The 23,924-nt window shown below is 39.0% G+C and overlaps 1 protein-coding gene across 15 annotated transcripts in view; it reads right to left on the reverse strand.

The window, feature by feature from the left end:
* NAV3 (neuron navigator 3) overlaps nt 1-23,924 on the reverse strand; it is an 833,019-nt gene that overhangs the window by 219,051 nt on the left and 590,044 nt on the right. For 14 of the 15 annotated variants that reach the window (XM_089674060.1, XM_089674057.1, XM_089674055.1 and 11 more), the window contains 2 exons: nt 12,897-13,080; nt 9,353-9,421 (listed from right to left, as the gene is read on the reverse strand). In XM_089674060.1, the coding sequence (XP_089530186.1) occupies nt 9,353-9,421; nt 12,897-13,080 (253 nt within the window). The remainder of the gene's footprint in view (nt 1-9,352; nt 9,422-12,896; nt 13,081-23,924) is intronic. The other variant, XM_089674062.1, reaches the window with a different exon arrangement.

Genomic DNA, 23,924 nt, shown 5'->3' on the forward strand with positions numbered 1-23,924 from the left:
CATGCTCAATTTGGTGTGTATTGCTAGAGAGTTTTTTTTTTTCTTGGGAGAGAGCATGGGATCAGCACAGGGCCAATCAGCGCTGTCCAGACAGAGGTCAGGGGTTCTGTATCCATCTAGAGAAAAATTAAAACTCCCCCTACAAGCTTTAACCACTGCTCTGCTAGACACTGATAAAAATCGCAAGACTGCTCTAACTGCTGATGAGAAAAGGTATATAGCAGTTTATATTTACTAAGATAATTGCATTTCCATGTTGTGTGTACTGTGGGAGACCAGATATAGTGAATGCAGGGTCCTGGGTTTAGTAACACTTTAAATATAGATATAGTTCAGTGGTGTGTCATCCATGTGTGCAAGTTGTGCGGTGCACACGGGCCCCCAAGGCGAGGGCACTCTGCCCACATGGAGTGCAACAACCTATTAACATTACCACATTCTACATTATTTAACCACACCCACATTAAGCTTCACATGCCTCATTTTTTTCCTTTCTCACACATCAAGCCCTTACAAACATTTTTTTTTTTTTTTTTTAAAGAAAATCACAGAACATCAGTACTCCAAAAAAATACTTACTTTCAACTTCCCTTTATAGATTTCCTCTCTGATTATTCTTAAGTTTTTTGGAACAGATGTATCTTTGTGATTAATAGCATTGAATGTTAGATACAGTAACCAAAATGTTCCCAGTGTAATTTTATGTTCCTCTGATTTAGCAAACCACTGCTTTGTCATTCTGTGACAAATAATTACAGGCAACCCAATACCAACTAATCATAATCTGGTGAGATTAAAAGACTGAGTAACAAAAGAACTGGTGAATATCACAGGGTGAAAACCAGGTCAACATCAATGTGTATTTAGACATATGGCTGAAAAATGAAATTGTTTTCAGTGTAAATTTAAAGGTGGTACCACAAGATTAAAGGAGGGCTCTACTTAAACAAACATATTGCTACTGATTGTGCCTGTTCTTTTCCTGAGCAGAAAGTGAAAACAGACAGCACACAGCATACAATGTTAGATTTAGGCCATAGCATATACAGTATGCCACAGACATACAAGTGCAACAAATCTTTAGCAAATAGTTTGTGGCTCAAAGCATCCTCAGGCAATAGCATTCTGTGTTACCAAAATATCAGTCTCTCATTGTAATTAGACCTCCAACATTCACTATTTTTCTGGGATCTCGTCTCAGATAAATCCATGATGGTGAGGTGGGGAAAAAAAATTTTCCTGCCTCTAGAGGTTTCTACTGGTTCAAATGATATCTTTTAATTTCAACTAATTAAAGTATGTCGAAAGCCAAAAAAATTTACAATGGTATTTTTCAGTTGGGTTAAAACCTTTTTAAGTTTTTTTTTTGTCTAGCTGGGGATATTTACACTCACATTCTGTCCAGGAGGCACAAAAGAAAGTAAGAGGAAATCTTTCCAAAATTAGTAGAAATCCCATTTTAGACAGCTTTTGCCTTCCCCTTTATTACTGTTCCAGTGAGAACTGTTGCTTGAGGAGATTGTAGCCGTATTAGTGCACTTGCAACAGAAACAATTGAGTACTGTCCGTGATACTTTTTTTTTGCACTAACATACAATTTTCAGGAATAACTCTCCGGATATGTCCCCTCCTTCAAGGTCCAAGCAGTACTCAGTACTGTACAACTTTGTATTTCCTATCACTTTCTGTCAGCGAGACAATGGTCACAAGGACAAAATGAGAGTGTAAATCTTTCCAGCTGGGTTAGAGACAGCAATAAAACCTGGCAGAGGTTCCAATCCTTGTCGTTTCTCTATTAAAAAAGAATGGCTTTGGACTTGCATTACGTCTTGAGTAGTTGGGGTTTCAGCTCTCATTTCCTTCTTTGGATTTCATCCCTTTATACTTGTCCCAAGCTTATCTTAAATACTTTGGATACAGGTCTGACTGCTTTCCTATAACCCATGGCATGAAACAGGGCTGCCTCCTCTCCCTCCTATTAGACCTTTCCATCTAACCTCTAGCCCAGCTAAACCATTCCTCCCCAGACATTAAAGGCGCTGATTTAGCAGGGACGCCATCAAAAGCCTAATATGTTCATCGATGACATCCTCCTTTTCATTACCTCTCCCCACATGTCCACACCCAACTTACTGCAGATCCTTGACAGTTCACTACCATCTCTGTTCTGAGCATCAGCCAATCCAAGTCAAAGGCTCTCAGTTTGACTCTTACTCCACAAAACTTAGCATCCTACAAACCTTGTTCCTCTTCCTCTGGTCCACTGACTCCATTCCATCCTTGGCCATTCACCTTATGGCCACTTACAATTCATTTTATTGGGCCAACTACCCCTCCATGCTGTCCATCCTTATCTCCCTGATGGGTCAATGGTTCTCCTTATGTATTTTGTGGATGGGTAAAATCAGTGCGGTTAAAATGACTCTGCTGGCAAAAATTCTTTACCTTTTCTGCGTGCTATCAATTAACATACCCTTGCATTATGTGTGTATACTCCAAAGATGATTTTTTTAGTTTATCTGGGGGTAGGTTTGCCTGAGACAGCCTAGGCCCACCATTTATGTGCCTAAAACACAAGGTAGTCTGGGACTCCCCCACCTGATCAAGTACTACCGTGCCACTCAGATGGCCCAACTAATTGCATGCAGCAATGGAAATCCTTCTATGAGTGGGTCTGGAGGCAGCAAGGAACAACTGATTGGCAATCACCAACCTTCTTTGGCTGGACCCAAAAGAGCAGGAAGGTGATCTTAGCCTTTACCTGACTAGAGTACACTGAATAGCAGGTACTGATTGGATTCTCTCTTCCCCGATGCTGCATCGATGCTTTCAATTGCCATCATCAGAGCTTTTTCGCTGATTACAAATTGGACATTTCTTTCTTGCACAGTTCTATTCCCCATCATCCATGGATCAGCTTACCACGTTTAAACATCTTTGTGAGAAAGACCCCTATGCTCCTGGGTCAAATTTCCACTTCACTCCTACAATGCTTACCAAGCTTTTCTCATGGCCTCCATTCTATGTTAGTAAGTGGGAGTCTGACCTCGATCTCATTGTTGATCCTGGAAATTGAACTGCTAGGGATCTCGCCCACCGTGCTATTGCACTGGGGTAGCGGGGGAACTGGCTGAATTTTGGTACATGTATACCTGGCTTAAGTCCTGCTCTGTGAATGTTTCCATGCTGGAAGCAATAAAGGTCTTGTCCTGTCCTGGTACTGGTTCCAGCATGCATTTCTAAATCTGTAGCAAACTACCCTTCGGGGCTGCAAGGATTTGGGAACACATCTATGTGTCTGGTGGACGTGCCTGGTAGCCCAGAGGTTTTGGACCAAAGTTTTTAATCTTCTCTCTGAGGTGCTGTGCCAATATATGACTCTAGACCCCATTTTAGCTATTGTAAATCAGTGTCCTCCAGACATTACCACTGCGCAATTTAAAATTCTCTAAGAAATTATTACAGCCGGCAAATATTCATTGGCTTATGATCTCCAGCTGTATTGTATGTTTACCTGGTCCTGTCTGGGTGGCCTTAGTCTATTGTACCCAGTCAATGTTTTGCACTATGTGTCCCATCTCAACTCCTTGTTCCCTATGTTGATTAAGCACAAGATCATGTGAAATGCATTAATAGGTCCTGTATTCATGTCCTGGTGTTTTGTGTGTCCTATGGATCAATAAATATACACTATATTCATCAATCCTCTGGTGTGCGGCTGACTCTTCTTCCTGTTGCAGTGTTCCCTGTGAACTTTGAAAACCTGAATAAAAATCTTTTGAACAGAAAAAATAATGGCTTTAGATCCAATGTAACCACTTTAGAACTGAAGTACATCTTTAAACAGTGGCTTGGTAGATTTTATTTACTCAATTTAAAATGTATAAATACCACTGAGTAAAGCACTATGGGGTTCCCGCTACGCCTGCTAATTGCTGAGTACTGAGCCATTATTAGATGGCTCAGTTCACAGAGACAGTGTACTAAGTTGAGCTGATCCAATTGACTCGGTACCTTGTGACTGTTCTGACCTATCCCAGTGATCACACATGTGAACGTACTATTGTTTATGCTACTGACCTCTCCCCTTCTTGTTACAGCACAGGAAGGAAAAGAATATGTTGCAACTTATAAATTGGAGATAAATTAATGTGTCCTCAGCAGCAGCTGTTGATCATTCATACATTTTTACTGTGAGATAATTTTTTAACCTTTTCATCTGTCTGTCACAACCTGTCTCTCTGTGTTATTGCATATTAACCCATTCATCTCCCTTATTCTGCAGATCAACACATTAACCCCTTCATCTCCATTTTACCTCCGTATGTGACATGTTTATCTTGTCATATATCCAATCCATAAAACACAATATCCTACAGTTTATTAATACTTTCACCTCCTCCTCCCTCTGTGCATGGCATGTACCTGTATCTAGTGCACTAAGCTCCATATGTTGCCCATTTCATTACCAGCATGTTTCTTAATTTTCAAAAAGTTGTGGAAAATAAGATCACCTTGGAGTGTCTACTTCTAAAACAGGGTCATTTGGGGGATTTAAATACTGTCTTGGCATTTTTGTTTTTTATGTTTATAAAAAAAAGTAAGGGAAACGGTGTTCTTTAAAAAAAAAGTTGGTCTTTTTTAATCTGGGTACAGTGTTGCATTACTGAGTAATTATCAGTAAAATGATCACAGCACTGAAACCTAAAAATTGGCCTGGTAATGAAGGGGTACTGCAGGTTGGTACAACTCCTTGCTAAAAGCTTATATATATTTATTAAGTGATGCAGCTTAAAACTTGCAAGGACATTTACAAATGTATGCAGAGTGTCCCTTTTTGGCACTGAATGTACAGACTATAAACAAAGGGAGGCAACATTTGGCCCAAATCCCAACATTTACCATAAACCCCAACATTTAGCATTCCAACATAAAAGCATCAGAGTCCAAAAGACTTTTTGATATTGTGTTTGTAATTCTAATTTGAGGCCCTTAATTATGGGTATAGTGTACCTGGGACTGGGAGATCTCCAGGTACGCTAAAACTATTTGAAGGATTTGCTAGGTACCTGACCAATTGCTAGTTCATATACTTAAAGGATAAGTTCAGCTTTATACAAAAAATAATAAAATGTTCATTTTTTTGCAGGTAAACAAATGTGCATTTATTATTGTTTGTAGTAGGAATCTGTAAAGCATTGCACCAGTAATCAGCAGATTGCTGGTGCCATGCAGGTCTTCTGTAGACTGTCAGTGTATCTGCTTGCTCCTACATCTCATACAGGCAAGCCGATACTTCTGACAAGAAGACTCAATGAACTACCACATTGCTCACAGCACCATGGTAGTTCATTGAGAACTACAAGCTGACAGCCTCTAAGGCTGTTGAGACTTGTAGTCCTTTCATTTACTGAACACTTTGAATGAATGACACAGCTGTGTGGGCAGAGCCCCTGTTTTTAAACAGTGATAGCTAGTACGGGGGAACTTCTCCCCATACTGCTGTCACAGGGAGGAGGGAAATTGGGTGGTGGCTGCAGGATCAGGAACAAGTTACAAGTTCCACCCTAAAAACAGGTGGAACATGTAACATGTTCCCAAAGGTGAACTTATCCTTTAATACAAATGACACCTTAGGGGTTATTTACTAAAACTGATGGTGCAACCCCATATAGAAACCAATCAGCTTAATTGAACAAGCTAAAGTTAGAAGCTGATTGGCTACCATGCACAACTGCACCAGATTTTGAGTGCACCAGTTTTAGTAAGTCTACCCCTTTAAGTCTAATGAGGACCTACACATTCCTACCTAAGGCATTCACACAAAGGATGCAAAGGGTGCAGACACTAACCTTGAAAGGGATCTGTATTTCAAAAGCAATGCTACTTACGGTAGGGCACTGGAGTTTTAAGTTGTTATATACAGCAAGTACATGGGGAGACTTACAATAACCCTTACTGCAAATTAAAGCAACACAAATTTTTCAAATCTATAGAAATAGACAAATCCAGTGGTCCCTGAATTAGTTAAGAGTAAGGAGGTGGTGGGATATAATGCTTATACATCAAACTGATCCCAAATCATGTCTTTGGCTCTAAAAATTTAAGCCTTACAATTAATAGTCAAAAAAGGGACAATGTATAAAAATATTTAATAGTATTTAGAATTGATGACTGAGAAATGACGTACGGAATAGCATAATGGATGAGTGAAGCTATACTGCTTCTAAAAAAAACATTGTAATGGAAAGCTCATCAAATTTAATACAATACATCAGAGTAAAAAATGAAGAGAAATGAAATGCAAGTAGTCATCTTTCTAGTTTAAAAAATGACAAAGTCATAATGGTATGATCACAAAATTTTACAAACAGGTAAGCCAGTGGAAAACACATATTTTCACTCACTTTTTGTCTGGTGTGGTTTGCAGGTGTTTCTCATAAACATTACCTGTCCTGCTTATAGGAAACCTTTCTATTGAGAAATAAAAAATGCATTTTCAAAATCTAGCTGTTTGGTTGTAATGCTGACCCTCTTGAATCAAGACTAGGCAGATAAGAGTGTCTGACTTTTTTTTTATCTCATACTTATTCCAGGTTAAATCTGTAACTGTATGAAATTAATTCAGAGGGTGGCCCTGTCAGCCACCTCCCACTTGACATCCTTTGATTGAAAAATCAGAGAAATTGAGTGGAAAATTATTGGGTGAAAAGCAGTAGCATTCAATCTGTTGCAACAGCTATATGGGTACTTTGACAAGCGGTGGGGCCAGCTGTCAAACTACAAAAGGCACAGTAAGAGATTCTTTCATGCTCACTTTATAGCATGGATAGAGGAATCAGCCTGAATACTGAACACAAATATATATCTATTGGTGTATGACCAGCTAGAAGCACTTAAAGTGTCACTAACCCCACATAAAATCTATCCTAAAATGCTGTGTTACATGCTGTTCATACTCACTCATTTACTATGGGATTTTTTTTCTGTATTTTGCAAAAAAACATTGGCTGATCCTGATGTTTTCTATCTCCCCATTCTGTCCACGTCCCCAATGCAGTTGTAGATTTTACAGAGCAGTGTTGACAGCTACTGCACATGCTCAGTTTTCAGTGAGTTTCTGTGCTGAGCATTTCCTCCACATCACATCTGAGTAGCCCATGCAGGGGCGGACTGACCATTTGGAAACTCGGGCACTGCCCAAGGGCCCGGAGTCAGTAGGGGGCCCCATGAGATGCCCCTGGTACCTTTTTCATAGGCTTTGAGTTTGGGCAAGGACACAGGGGCCCCATGAGATGCTCCTGGTACCTTTTTCATAGGCTTTGAGTTTGGGCAAGGACACAGGGGCCCCATGATCCCCTGTTGCCCGGGGGCCCCATGAGTTGTCAGTCCACCCCTGAGCCCATGTGACTACGAAGTCATTTATGTGGGCATATACACAATGGTAAATGACAGCTCACTCCCTCTCCTCCATGCCCATTAACCAGCTAAACACAATAGCGATGGGATAGTATATGTAGATTGATGGAGGCTTCACCTCCATGCTATTCTAAGACAGGCTGCAGGGGCATGATACAGCCTATGACTGGCAGAAATCCACCCACACCATGTTACTTCCAAAAAATAATAACGATTTGATTTCAAATATATATTTGTAAGACAATTTAAAACAGTTTATTAATATTAATTATTTACTTGTACTCTGTATCCCAAAGCCTGTTTTTTTTTTTTAAATGTCACCAGCAGCAGAGATCTAGAAGCTCCTCCTGCTTATGTTTCCCTACAGACAAGCTGGGAAAGAGCTGGATTTTTTTTTTCTGAAAATAATTATCATCCATTTATAGAAAGAGAAATTATAATGGAAATTAAACAGTGTGTTTTTAGTATCACTTTAAGCTAAAATAGTCATAATAGCTAGGGAATGCTAATGTTCCCAGCTCGACAAGTCAGCAAAAAGCACCCCCTCCCCATTATTTATTTTCTAGTAGAATTTAGTACTTACTAGAAAATGTTGGAATTGGACTGTTCCTAGTTTTTTTTCTCAGATAAGTATCCCTACATATATTGTTCAGAGTGGACAATGCGAACATTAGCGGACTGTCAATAGTGTATACACCTCTCAAACAACAGTTTCATTTGCTACCTGCAGACCTCTAGACAATCAATATCTGTCAGATTTGGTCATCATTATGGCCAAGTGTGTTTTCAGTTAAAGTGTTACTAAAGTCAATTTTTTTTTTAAATGACAAACATGTTATAGTCACCTGCTCTGTGCAGTGATTTCACACAGAGCGACACCAATCCTCCACTTCTCGGGTTCCCCAGCAGCGATCTTGGCTCCTCCTCTTTTTAGTGTGTCCCCATAGCAAGCTTTTTGGAGCCACGTTCCATAGACTTACACAGCAGGACTTAGCCCTGCCCCCACTTCCTCTGCACCGCATTTGATTGACAGCAATAGGAGCCAATGGCTCCTGCTGCTGCTTGAATGCTGTGTGAAGAGGTAGAGAGGGGAAAAGAGATGCAGCCATGCACAGCACTGGTTCTCTTCTCACATCTCTTCCCCCTCACGCAAGGAAGGGGGGGGGGGCAGAAAAATAGAAACATTTTTTGCATTATTGTAAGGAATGCATTAAGATAAAAACATTTTTAGCTTTAGTATCACTTTAAATCACTCCCTACCAAGAAGGAGAAATGTCAGATGACCAAGATAAAGGCTAGTACACACAGGCCGAATATCAACTGGTATCAACCAGGGCAACAAAAACCGTCCGACATTTGGCCAGTGTGTACAACAATCTGTCCAACAGAAGTCATCCGCCGATCAGCACTTGCAACCACTGGCTGCAAGCACTGCCCGGTATGCTCTGGCAGGACACAATAGCTTAGCGGGGAGATGTGATGTTAGTACACTGAGCTCCTCGTGAGTGCCTCACATTTTTTTATTAGATGTGTGTACTAGGCTTCAGTATCTTTAAATATTTAATACAAATTTTGAATCAAACAATTTTCATTTTAACTGATGGATCTCTAGACAGCAAACTTAATCAGTAATGATGGAATATCACTTATTAAGAGTATATTAATTGGAATCAACTTTTTTTTTCAATTATTGCATAAAATTCAGTGAAGGTATTCTTTTGGAGGTTGTACTATGAAGGCCAGTTCATCGCACTTTGCAAAGTACTATAATTTTGCAAGAGGCTATCTGGCAGCTCAATTTGTTGGTATAAATATATTTAGGAAAGCATTATGGATTGCTTAATGTCTGGTTAGACCTACATAATAGGAAATCAGTGAGCATGACTTCAGTTGTGTATCTCTAGCACACAATAAATTAGAGATGTCGACTGACCTAGTAGTCTTTTTTTGACATGTTGCAATCCCACTGTGATTAGTCTGAGTTGCATATCTGGCTGCCAGACTGTGAGAAGAAACAGAACAATTAAATAAAAAAACATTTCCAAAAGCATGCAGCAAAATACACATCACACTATACAAATGAGTGGGTCTACACACTCTTACGGGTACACAGTGGTATTTTCATGATGCAATATACATTAGAAATATAGTCAGGTATGATGGATTGTCAATGAAACACCAATGAACTAAAGTTAATCAATTGTTACGAAGAAAATAAATATGATAAAATGATCAAAGGTCACAGTTTAAAATTAAATAATATGATAAATACTATGACAAATGAGCATGATGATGCCATTTTCACTAAAGTGGGTGAGAAATTAAATACTTTATTTTTTTTTATAGTTTCCCACTAAATATACACAAGAAAGTGTAGGTTTTGCCCCAGATTGCCTTCTGTAACTGAGGTTTTGAAAAAGTTTCCATTTGTAAACTATAATTTTTCACATCAATTAACTAGAAGTTATCTTCTTTGTAGCAAGGGTGGGGGAGCCTCTTTATCCTACAAATCTGTTGTGTTTCTAAGGTCCCAGTCCACAACTTTATTTTATAACCAGCAGTGTAACAACATTAGTTTGAGGATGAACCATTCAAAAGTAAAAACACTATTAATGACATAATTTTCTCTTACTTAGTTATCAAGATATACCTTAAGAGATACAAGGCCATAGACATGTCAGGGACACCAAACCTCTTCTGTAAAGCCAAATAATATTGGCTTCTTAAACTTCATGTTACTGCCACTAGGGATCATGCATGCAAATAATAAACCATATAGTTGCATATGGAAAAGCAGAAAGCAGATTTATTCCATTTGATTTATACATTTTCCCCAGAGCTTAGTGAATGTGGTGAAGTTTAGCTGTGCAAAAAAAACTCAATCATGTGCAAGGAAAAAAACAGCATTTTTTTGCTTGCACATAATTGGATGATGAAAGTCAGAAGAGCTTCATCTCATTCACTAAGCTCCGGGGACCATTCCCTTGCAAAGTGCAACTTGCCTTGCAAAGTGAACAATCTATTTGCTTTTTGCCTTTAGTAAGCCTTTAGTAACATAAATAAATCTTCTTTCTTGTATGCAATAATACTGTTTAATTTCTGCATACTGTACATGATCCCTAGTGGCAGAAACATGAAGTTTAAACAGCCTGCATTCCGCCTTTATTAAATCAACCACATTGTAACTAAGTAACCTAAGCTTGCTTATTGTTTTTAATCTGTTTAATTGTGCTGGATAAACTCAGTGACATAGGTACAATACTTTTAATGCAAACATGTCTATGCTCTCTATCTTTGACAAATGTTCTTAAGAGGAATTACAAGGAATTACAATGAGGGAAACAGAGAATGCCATCTATTAGGAAGGAAGCACATCTTATCTGTTTAACCGTAATATAAGCAAGCTAATGTATGTACAATCAGCACCTTTTGTGGCTGCTGTTTTGTATCAAAATACTTAGTGCAGAGAAAATGGCTGCACTTTCAAATGTTTTATCTAAACTAAAGATTTAAAGCATTCTCCTTACTTCTGGAAAAATGAGAAACACATTCAAATAAATTCATTCAAAAAAAAGTGCAAGGTGTAAAGTACATACAGAAACCAATTCAAATCTGTCTTTTCTAATTTATCACCAACAAACCAAAATCTGATTGGTTGCTATGGATTGCTCTTGGAATTTGGATATCTGCATTTTTTAAAGGTAGAATGTATATAATTCAGTGACCATATAAAGTAATTATAAATAGCTTAATGAAACATTATGCTTTTCAAAACAGGCTTCAACAGAAGCATCCCATGGTGAGTGTCTTTACTTTGTAGTTTTAAATATTACTCTTGTTATGCGTACTAATATAAACACAAAAGCAATATTGTCCTCCCACATACAGGAAAAAAACAGAAGAATAGAGAGAATTTGTTTTCGGAATTCCAGGATCCTATTGATCTACAACAGAGGGCATGGAAACACAGGTCAAACAGTACATTCACTTGTTTTGTAAGTGACATCATCTCAATTTGGTATTACTGCAGTAGCAATTGGTTTGGCTATCTAAAAATCCACTGTACAGTGTGTTGCGAACTTGTTAATCAGTTAAATGCAAGTCTCACAACAATACTGTAATCAGAGGGGGGACTCAACACTGAAATGCATTTGTATTTACATTATTTATACACATGAACATAATAGAAAGTCCACTTACAAATAAAAAGTACATTGTTATAGAAGGTGAAGGTCTGATTAAAACACAGTCTAACACAGATCACAATCTAAAACAACATTTGGAACCAATCTCGTTTTCTTTGGGTATACCCAAAGTATATTTTCTTTGGGTTTCCTCCCACACTCCAAAGACATGCTATTAGGATAATTGTCTCTGGTCTATACTGTTCCTAAAAATGTGTTTTTTGTGAGATAGGGACCTCAGATTGTAAGTTCCTTGAAGTCAGGGATTAATGTAAATGTAGAATATGTAAAACAGTAGAATATGTAAAACACTGCGTAGATTGTTGCCACTATATAATTATGTGCCGAAATAACTTTTTGCCCCAGAAAATGTAGTATGGCATTCGTCTGGAATCAGTAGACACTATGTGGGTGCCTTCATAGCAAACCAATTTTAGAAAAATGCATCAAACACATCTCAGAAAAGCTTTCCTAAGATAAGCATGGAAGCTGAATTCTCATTTGGTCAATTGCAGTTGTCAAGCTTTCTCATTTGGCCAATTCTAGTTGTCTGGCATTCTCATTTGGCCAATCCTAGTGATCCAGCTTTCTCATTTGGCCAGTCCTAGCTGTCCAGCTTTCATGCTGACCCTCTTCAATCCTTTCCGTTACAGACCCGGAGTCCTGACTTTGCTGATCTGCATACATGCCAGTCAGTGACTAAAAAAGTTTTAAAGTCATTGGCTCTAGTTCCTGGCATTTTCAGAAGGAGGTCAGTAATGGCAGACACCATGTTTCTCTCAGGAAATGTGTGATTTTATATTTTTCTGGTCTGGTCAAATAAACAATTAAAGTGAAGTACCTTAATTTGATCATTTGCCCACTTTGAGGACTTATACACATAGACATCAAACTTATACGCAAGTCAAAAGCAGCCAAAAGACAGCATGCTATATATCACGTTATCGTAGATGCCACAAGGACACCCAAATTACATTGATAGTTCATGGAATTTTATTTCCAGGCATTCCCTATTCAGGTTTTTTCATGTTCAATGTAATCTTTATTTCAAAATGTTCAAAATGCACACCATATGATATCATTCAAGTCCAGTCCCAACATCCAAACAAATCATGTACATTCCAGTGCTTCCAGTGCTGATAAATGTCAAGCTTTCAGAAGTACATTCTAGCCATAAGGAATGCACTTACTGGTAAAATTTTTAATCAAAGGAAAAATCTAAAAACAAACACATGCCAGGTAGAGAGGACATGCAGTATCTTTTGAAATAATTTTCTAATTGTAGTGCCATACCTTGACTGCATATCTTGTTGCGTTTTGGGCAGACTGCCTTCGGCAGGAGGGGGGGAATGAGACACGTGTTGCTGGAGCTCCACCAATGACTGATAATACTGTTGCTGTTGATGCTGCTGTTGCTTGAAACGTGACAGACTGAAAAACAGTCCTAAGATGGCTTTCAGATTTCCATTCTTTATTTCTGTAATTGAAAATAATACACCAAAGTTAGTCAAATAATAATAACTCTTTCAAGCACAGTGCAATTTACAGCTAGTGTTACACCTGCATTAATAGCAGGAATTCGTAATTTCATTGTGTTCTCCTCTTCCCTAAATGCTAAACTTATCTGAATTAAAAAAAAAAAAAATAATTTTAAATAGAATGCAGGTTTCATTGCGGTCTATGCCACCAGTAGGGAACAGAAAGCAATGGAAAATCCACCATTTTGCAGTTGTCACCAAACAAGAGGTGAGATCTTCACAGGGATACACCTGTTCCGATGACAACTAAAAGCAGATTTCCAAAGCCACTCTGCCCTATAGGAAACTCATATATGCCCATCAAGACTATTCAACCAAATTCCACATCATACTGGGTCACTGGATGGTTCATATTAATATCTGCAATTGACCATCTGTGAGGCAATAGCCTTATGTTTACCTTCATGGCCTCCCCCTCTGGAGTGGCCTCAGTGTTCCTGCCTACCTCAGCACAGCAAAGATGCCTGGGAGACCTTGTCACTTCAAAATTCTTAGTCTACTTTATTACCAAGTTTTAATATGAATCTGAAATGTTAAAGTAGTATATTATTTTTTACATGTCTATTTTGTAAATTTTGTTTGATAGGGCACTGTGTACTGTATTCTGTTATTGTTACATTTTCCTCTGTACTTGAATGTTGTACCCCTCCTATCTTTCCTCATGTTTTTCCTCCTGTGTCCCTTTCTTTTTGTTACTTCAACAAAACTGTTTTCACAAAAGTGGAAAGTGGATTTCCCTTTACTATAAATACACTGTTTATTGAGTTTTATATATACAAATATGGATTACATATAACAAGACAATGAACATAATTTCATTACATTTTGTCCTTCAGAGAAGTGGCAACAAGATTAATAGCCATGGTGAAAACAATACAGCACAATAAATTATAAAGAGACATATACAGACAATAATGTAATCTACCAGTTCAACCATAGTGACCTAAATAGTAAGCAAAGAACGCGTCCTTGGACCCCAACTTTTACTTACTTAGGGGAACCCCTGTTGATATACTGTATGTAAGATGGTATAGGGGAGGAGCAGAATTAATTAAATTTTTCTACTTGGATAGAGTCATGCAGAAGATTGTTTCCAGGTCAATAGTATGGATTGTTTTGCATAGAAATATAATAGTCGTATTAATTTCTTAGAGTGTGAGATAATCTGGAGGCCCTTCATCAATCCTAATAAGCATATCATGAAATATTCTATATTAGAAAAACCTAACGTCGATTCAAGAAAACACAATGACCTGTGGCCAGTGCACATGTGGGTATATCCATAGTGCATGAAATAAGCCCCCTTTCTGACCACAGGCATGAAAACAAAGTGAAGTGTGTTTGCTTTTCAACAGAGTATAATATATCTGATTGAGTTTGAGTTGGATAAGTCTATCTTTGGAGATTTTCCCTGAATTTCTAGAGATCCAGGACAGCAAATAAAGGAAATATTTGCCAATGGGACACAGATGGAAAAAAACATAAAAATAGACAGGGATTTAAAGCAACCTTGCCAGTAGCTTATTAAAAATCTAGGACCAGAAACAATTAAAAATGTCAAGGCTACATAAAATTACTGTTAGGTAATTATTACAAAACTGAAAATATCTATTAGCATAGGTACTTAATAACTAAAGCAGAGCCTGCATTGTTATGTGAATTGAGGAGGGACAGAAGAGTACAGACAGACAGCTTCAGAACTGGCCTCATTTTTGAGGAGACCACAGCAGTTGGCAGAGAATATCTAACATAGCCGAAAACTACCTCCATTACAGATGGAAAACCATTGAGATGCAGTAGTCTGCTGGTACCCACTGAAAAAATGATGGGGAGCTGATCTGGCCTAAGTTGGCTGGATCAGGCAATAATTGTCCTATGTCTATAGACACATCTTTAAATTCACCATTGATTTGTAAAGAGTTGTGCGACACTAATATTAATAAACATTTAAGGCAAAAATAAGTTACCCAAAGATTTTCCATACATATCCAACACCAAGTTAAAACGGTCTAGGAGTTCATTAAAAAAAGAGCTAGGAATAATTCTGAAAGTGAAAGGATTGACTTTTTGGGACTCCAACTGAGTCCAAGTAAAAACCTGTATAACTCTAGGGTGAAATTTGTTATAAATAGACCCCGAAGTCCCCATTCACACTATTTTACTAAATGGCACTTCAATGCACCTCCTCAACACACTTGCACTGCAGTGCAGGCACAACAAGCAACAACACACTAACATGCAATGCCATGCTCTGCTGAAAATGCTGCCTGCACTTTTTTTAGTGTGTTCTGGTGCATCAGACAACCCATTCATTTGATGCAACACATATTAGCGTGTGCCATAATGTGTGTGTGCTGATGCAGTGCAATAGTTTGAGTGGGATCTAAGTGTTTGAAACTCTTGTGTATGTTTACTGGACTATTATAAATCTTGGTTCACACTTGCGGGCTTGTTTGCTGGTATTGCATCTGTTCCCGCACCCGTAACCACCCACAGCGAATCGCGCTGCTCTTGCGAGACATGTGCCATTCTGAATGGCACCCCCACACATATCAGCTCACAGAGCATTTGTTGGTGAGGGAACTGCAGGGAAACAGCAAGCTTTCAAAGAGGCACATGCACCTTTTTCCTGCAAGAAACTTGGCACAGCAACCCAATCAAATGAATGGGCTGCCATGCCTGAGCAAACGTGATCTGCACAGCCGAAAATAGTTTGAACTGAGCCTAAAGGAAGATATTTTGTCAGAAAATACATCACTGACACACATAATTTATGAATGTGTACATCAGTTTAAAGTTACAGCTGCAGCAGTTCTGACAATTAAAGTGGAGTTCTAGCCCCCTCTTCCAAAAATTAAAAGTCGGCAGCTGCAAATACTGTAATATTAGGGCACTTACCTATCCAGGGATCCAGCGGTGTCCTCACCTAGACAATTCTTCAATCATCTATTGGGTGCTGGCTCTGCTATTTTGACTAAGGGAAACCTGCAGTGAAGCCTTGCCACTTCATAGCCGGTCTCCTACTGTGCATGCGCAAAGCACACTGCGCTTTGTGAATGGGCCACAGTCTTCTGGGACCTGTGAAGTGGGGGGAGTGAACTTCCGGCTCAGTTCGCTATGGCAAACTGAGTCGGAAGTGGGAATGGGTATCTGTCAAAACCAGGCACCCACTCCCCCCCAAAAGATGCTAAATGTGGCAGTGGAGGGGGGGGAAGAGGCAGATAAGCAGAGCTTCCACTTTTGGGTGGAACTCCACTTTAAGGCTAAATTCACATGGGTGGCCATGGGGCATGTAGTTTGCTATATTCATACAGCTAAACACCACTTCTGGACAGAGAAGCAGTCGGTGCTATATAGATATTGATGAACTGTGCCACAAAATAAAAAATTAGAGCAGCAGTTGTTTTATATAAATTAAAATAACTCTCTTTTCCTAAAATCACAGTTGACAGCGTTAGTTCTGATCACCCATGTCATGTAAATACCTCAAGTACTGTATAAAAATATTACCAAATGAAAAATAAATTAAATATAGTGCATATCATTCAAGAATATAACACACATCATCAAGAAGTAACATACAGTGTGTTATTTAAATAAAGTGACAGGTGTGTATATTTGTGCCCTTTATCATCCAAAGTCCATATACTGTATGTCTAAACCACAAAAAAGTCCAAACATCTGCAGATAATCTTCCACAAAAGTGCCTCGTGCGAACGTTTCTAATGATTTATTTGTTTTGCTCCAACATGAAGAGTTCAAATCTTGCTTTCACTTGCTTCAATCTGCCACCAATTAGTGATCACCACCACCAATATACAGTATATTCTAAGCACTCAGCAGACCGAGTTGCTGATGTCTGTTAAGAAACAAGAACAACTCACATAACAGTAGGAATCTTTCAATACATCCATGGGAAGCTGTCACAATAACGCATGGACACAAAATCCCATGCATTTACCATCAAACACATTTCAAATATCTGGAGGAAAGAGAGAGAGACGGCTTCATAGTGTAATCCATTTATTTATTGCTAAAAATATAGAGGTACTAACTACTCACATTAAAAAGTGTCTCACCGACACGGATATCAAGAGCTAATACTAGTAGACTATCCGGCTCCTGCCGCTAACATCAGACTGCAAGCTCAGACCCAATACTCTGTGTTGACATCACATCCAAAGGCCACAACCTATGTACATTTTGTCTGTTCACATCTTCCAGGGACGAATGCCTTTCAACTTGGGATGATAAAGGACACAATATACACATTTAAAGAGCACTCTGTGCTATGGCTGCATACAAACTGACCGATTAGCTGCAGCCAGTGTGGTCAAAACTCAATAGAGACACCAACCCTGAATTCATACTGCTGCATCCAGGGTTGGTCGGAGGCCTTATTCGCATGCAGCTTCTCAGATGAGCAGTTACATGCTAACAGGGATGTCGTCAATTATTGACTCATACTGGCCTTCCACCAAAAATTCCTGTTTCCAGACTGGTACACTGAACCACTGATTTCAGCCATTTCTGAGGACAAGGAAAATCTGAAGTCATTATCTTAATATTTATTCTAAGTCAGTGACACTACAGAGGATCAACATGGCAGCCTGATAATTAGTATTTCCAGAAGGAAAAGTCAGAAACTGAAGGCCCTACATTTCTCTTATGAATTAGATACTTTAATTGTTTGTATCTCTCCTGCCTGCATGTGGGTTGATTAATTAATTTGCTAGATCAGCAAGCAAAATACTTGCCATGGCATATGTAAAGCGTATAAGCCAACATAAAGCAGGACATTTTGCTAACATCTCACCTCGGTATGTTATGTGTCATATCATTCTCTGTTCCCTCTCAAAATATTGTTCATGTAACTTAGTCAGTGAATAGAAAATGTAAAGAAGCCAGCTAAAACTTGTCAGGCTTCTGTTTGTTTTTAAAGGATTATCCATGGCCTCAGTTCCCCGATATTTTCTTCACCGTCCTCCAGAGAACTTCTGTTGTCCACACATGACCTGTAATAAGTCGTGTGTGAAGGTACTCAGCATTTCTTCATTTTTATCTAAACAGAACTCTGAAACACAACACTCCTAATCCCAAACAGACCTCCACCTTAGTCATGCAGTTTGGAGTCATGGTGAAAGCTCAAATTAAAATCACAATATAATCTAAAGAAATAAAAATATGAACTCCCAGTGACCAACCTGTACCAGACAAAAGTACTGGACCTAGGCTCAAATGTTAGCTATCTTGCTGAGATAGATAAATAAAAAATATTAAAAAGACTGAAGTATGTACAGTGCATGTAAACCCCAAATATTTTTCTGTATGTTTGGCACCGTGCCTCACAGTATGAATTATTTTAATGTTATAAAGGGTTTAAATAGTGCCAACAATTTGCTCAGCGCTTTGCAAAATATGCCTTTTTTGTATATATTATTATTATTTAAAGTTTGATTATTTACAAACGTGGCTTCTTAGCTCATATCTTCTTGGGATATTTACTCGCTTCTATCTGTGTTTGTTATTTCATTTTTCATTTTACTTTTCATTTATAATTTTTTCATGATTATTTTTAGCCATTATTCTTTTTCTCTTTCTTTGTTTCTCTTTTCATTCCACTTTGCATTCCTTTTTCTTTTCCTCCTTTCTTGTTGTTCTCTGAAATAACTGTTTTTGATGCAATGGTTTTATATGTTTTGTTACAATGTATTAGTAGGTGTATCCTCAGGATTCAGGAGCGCTGACTAGGACATGTGTTCTTTATTAATTAATACTTATATAAGACAGCACTTTTGTTGTTTTCTTTGTTATGATTAAGCACGTGATTGTGTGAAACGCGTTAACAGGTCCTGTATTCATGTCCTGGTGTTTTGTGTGTCCTATGGATCAATAAATATACACTATATTCATCAATCCTCTGGTGTGCGGCTAACCCTTCTTCCTGTTGCTATAAAACATAGTCAGTCCCAGAAAAAAAACAGCGAGTCAATCACATGTGCAGAACATGACATTGCTGGGGTTGTATACAAATATTTAAGAGTGTCCTTGTTGTGACAATAACTTCTATCATTCCCAGGAAGCAACAATTCAGTTTTTTTTTTAAGTTGTAGAAAACATATCCGGATCTATCTTATAACTCTTATTTATGTGATGTGTTGTATTAATAAATCTTAAAGCAGAACTTCACCCTAAAAGAGAAGTTTGGCTTTTTCTATTCTTCCTCCCTCCTCCAAAACTTTTGCCACTTTATTGGGGGTGGGGTTTCTGGCAGGTACTCACTCCCATTTCCGCTAGGATCACCTAAGCGATTCCATCAGCAGTTGCTGCTCGCAAACCTCCTGAGACACGTCACAGGTCCTAGGAGGCTTTTGATTCATTCACAAAGCACAGCATGACTCAGTGGGCCTCCTTGCAGTATCACAGCTAGCTTCCCATATCTGAGATGGAGGCGCCAGGGACACGAAGACAGGCGAAGAATTGTCCCAGGTGAGGACAACACTGGAACTCTGGAAAAGTAAGTGTCATTTTATTGAAAGTCGTTTTAATACTGTACCAGGGGCGGACTGATCATTTGGAAACGAGGGCCCGGGGTCAGTAGGGGGCCCCATGAGATGACCCTGATACCTTTTTCATAGGCTTTTTTGAGTTTGGGCAAGGACACAGGGGCCCCATGATCCCCTGTTGCCCGGGGGCCCCATGAGTTGTCAGTCCGCCCCTGTACTGTACTTGTTGTTACTCTCAATAAATGCCTCCTAATCTACCATCAAAAGTGCATTACTTTGTACATCGGGCACTCCTTCTTTTCTACTCTTCCAAGTATACGTGTGGAAAGGATCTCAAGGCAGCAGCCCAAACCCTAAGAGGGTTTACCGCCAATATCCATCATTGGGTAGAACTGACTGGAGGAACTTTTCCCTACCCACCCACATAACCATCCACCTATAACCAGTGACTGATCCAGTCCATCGAGTGCAGTTTTCAGCACAAATAATTTTATTAAAAGACAGCAGCTACAGTATTTGCAGTTGTTGATTTTTAATATTTTTTTTTTAACTGACCCAAAAACCTCTTTAGCAAGTTGCCGACCACGCTATAACTGAAAGACGGCTGCAGCGTGGTCGGCTAGTTCTGGGAGGGTGTCCTTGGATGTCCTCCCAGAACTGCACCCCCTGGGGCGTGCACTGTGCGCAATTTGTGATCGCTGTGTCCCTCGGACACAGCTGATCACATGGCTACGGAACAGACCAATCATAGCCGCTTTTACCATGTGACCAGCTGTGTCCAATCACAGCTGATCACTGGGTATATAGGTAATGCCGGTTATCGGCAGTCCTCTCCTCACACTGGCAGCGCATGAGGAGAGAAGAGCCGGTAAGCAGCATTTCGCAGGGGAATATCTGCACTGATCATCAGTGTCCTGGTGATCAGTGTAGCCCCATCAATGCAGCCAATAGTGCCCATCAGTGCCCATCTGTGCTGGCAATCGGTGCCCATCAGTTAATCAGTGCTGACCATCAATGCTGCCTAACAGTGCCCATCAGTGCAGCCTAACGATGCCCGTCAGTGCCGCCTATAAATGCCCATCAGAGACACCTAACAGTGCGCATCAGTGCCACCTAACAGTGCTCATCACTGCTGCCCATCAGTGCCGCTTAACAGTGCCATCTATCAGTACAGCCTCATCAGTGCAGTCTATCAGTGCCCATCAGTAACTCCTCATCAGTGCTCATCAGTGCAACCTATCAATGCCCATCAGTGAAGGAGAAAAATTACTTTTTTACAAAACTTTATAACAGAAACTAAGAAAAACTTTTTTTTTTTCTTAAATTTTGGCATGTTTTAGTTTGTTTAGCAAAAAATAAAAACCCCAGTGGTGATCAAATCTCACCAAAAGAAAGCTCTATTTGTCTAAAAATAATTATACAAATTTAGTTTGGGTATAGTGTTGCATGACCACGCAATTGTCATTCAAATTGTGAGAAAGCTGCAAATTGGTATGGGCAGGAAGGGGGTAAAAGTGCTTGGTAGGCAAGTGGTTAAAGAGGACTTTTGACCCCTGCCAATTTTTTCTGTACCCCCGCTTACCAGATAGTCTTATCTGATGCGCCGCTAGGCCCACCCCCTCCTACTTACTGAATGGAAGATTAAGGTCTCCTGGTTTATGTGGCATACATATTCCAGGAGGCCCAGCAAGCACTTTGCACATCATTCTCCTAGGCAAATGACATGCATGGAGGGGCAGGGCCATATTGTTTTTTAAAAAAGAAAAGGTAAAAGGTAAAATAAAAAAAATGTGCTATTCATGTAGAGAAGGGGAGGAGGGGTGGAGAGGGGGAATGTTTATGCTGAGGGCGAAGATCCGCTTTACGTTTTCACTATACCACCCTCTTTTTCATACCTTTACAGAAAATATAATCCATCTGCTATTGTAGACAGTAGTTTCACCCAGTCTTATTATACAAAAAACCTAATAAATATACGGGTCTAAAGGCAAACAGGCTGTTTACTTTCTTAAGGGAATCTTCCCCTAGCTTAGTGAATGTAGTGAAAATTCACTTTGCACAGGATACTCAATCGTGTGCAATAAAATAAAAAAACAGCATTGGACATTGGAAGTCAGCAGAGCTTCAGCTCATTCACTAAGTTAAGGAAAATTCCCTTGCTAAGCAAATAACCTGTTTGCCTTTAGAAAATCAACCCCCCCAAAATGAAATTGTTTTCTCCTCCTTTTAACTTCAGCAAGTTCCCAAGCCTTTTCTTTCTCCCCCATGCCCCTCATTTCCGGAGCAATGCACATAATGTGCAACCAATGCACATTAATTGTGGTCATGTATACTGTTCTATGCACATTGCACATCTCATAGTCCATCTCAGGACAAGGTTCATGAGACTTTGGCTACATTCCTACATACAGTGGGAATATGGAGAATGAACACAGCCACCCTCTAACAGAAAGTCTGAGCACAGTAGCAAAAAAAAAAACAATTAGGAGATTTGGAGGAGGCTGATAGAAGGTAGATTTTCATGTTAGAAATACATATTTGAATAGATTTTGTTATTTTTAAACCTGAATTTATTAGTGTCATCACTGCCTTGATCTCCAATTACTTATTCTAGTACATTTCTGCATTATTCTATTAAACTGTATACACTTTGGAACAATAACGGGGGTGGGGATGACAGAAATCAAAATAATGGAAAAATATTCAGTTACTGTTTCATTCTTAGGACAGAATGTCTAATAGGTGGAAATCCAGGATACAAAGACATATTCACTTACATGATGTATTATTTCAAGTTTTGAGCTTGAACCCATCTTCAGTGCTGTTTAAAAGGATTCAGATAGGATATGAACACAGACAAAACACTCAGAGGATACCTTTTTGAGCATAGCTAAGTACATTGGTGACTCAGACATGCATCAGCTGGCTGACATTTGTTCTGTTTAAGGTAGCTGTACTAAAATAAAGATTACACATTATGGAAAAAATGGGTACATTCCAGTAATTATACTTTCCTGCAAAGACAAACAGCTTCTGAAGTAAGACTTGTTCACTTTTTTTACTAACTCAGAACTGCTTTTGTCAGGATTCTAAAGACTTTATTTTGTTTCACTTAAGGGTATCTGATCATTTTTACAAGACGTTGTCTTGGACCCAGAGAAAATCAGATATGATCAAATACGATTTCACAGGCAGATGTGAATATCATTTTATTGTAAGTTAGATGTGAATAACAATTTATTGTACTATCCTGAATTGAAGTGTCTTTCCTTTGCTTTTGTCTTCAGTCTTTAAACTTTGATTTGGCACCATTATCAACCACAAAGAATAAAATAGGTGTTTTTTGAGGTATTGGTTTGAGAGCAGGGGTGGACTGACAACCCATGGGGCCCCCGGGCAATAGGGGCTCATGGGGCCCCTGTGTCCTTGCCCAAACTCAAAAAAGCCTATGAAAAAGGTACCAGGGGCATCTCATGGGGCCCCCTACGGACCCCGGGCCCTCGAGCAGTGCCCGAGTTTCCAAATGGTCAGTCCGCCCCTGTTCGAGAGCAATAAGTATGAAGAAAAACTTAATGGTAATTTGTGTTACAGTTTTTCCTGCTGATCTTATTACTCTTTATAGTTTACACTTACTTGAAATAATGGACAAGTAAAGTAAAACAACTCTTTGCTGTAGTGTTTATGGTAATACTTAATATTTACAAGTCAAGTTTGAAACAGAACCTGTTTTTTTTCCATTTTGGATAGAGTAACTGTTATAACTCATCAATATATTTATTTATTTATTTTTGTTTTATTGCCACCTGTGTCCCATTGAGGAAACTTCCCTTCAATTCCAGTCCCAGAGCCATAACAGGAAGTGAGATGAAAACCCTCCAAATGGAGGAAAATCCATGGTAGTCACCAGAACTGAAGGCAAAACTTGTTTTTTTTTTTTTCAATTTTGGATAGAGTAAGGCACCGTTATAACCCCTGTCATTCTTTTTTTTACATCTGTGTCCCATTGGGTAGATTTCCCTTCACTTCCAGCCCCATAGCCATAACTAGTAGTTACTAGAACTGGTGTCTCCATTGGAAAATTTCCCTTCTTTTCCTGTTCTGATGACCACTCAAAATTTGGGATATCTTTCACTTTCTATCACTTGGTGATAACAGGAAACTGGATAAATGGACGGGATAAATCTCTCTAACAGGGACACAGACAATGATAAAAACCTTCAGTTATACTTTAACCACTTCTCATCTGGCCAATGTACATAAATGGCCAGACGGGAGCA

This window comes from Staurois parvus, unplaced genomic scaffold, assembly GCF_062004578.1.
Source record: "Staurois parvus isolate SC_StPar_1 unplaced genomic scaffold, SC_StPar_1.0 ptg000147l, whole genome shotgun sequence".
Taxonomy (NCBI): domain Eukaryota; kingdom Metazoa; phylum Chordata; class Amphibia; order Anura; family Ranidae; genus Staurois; species Staurois parvus.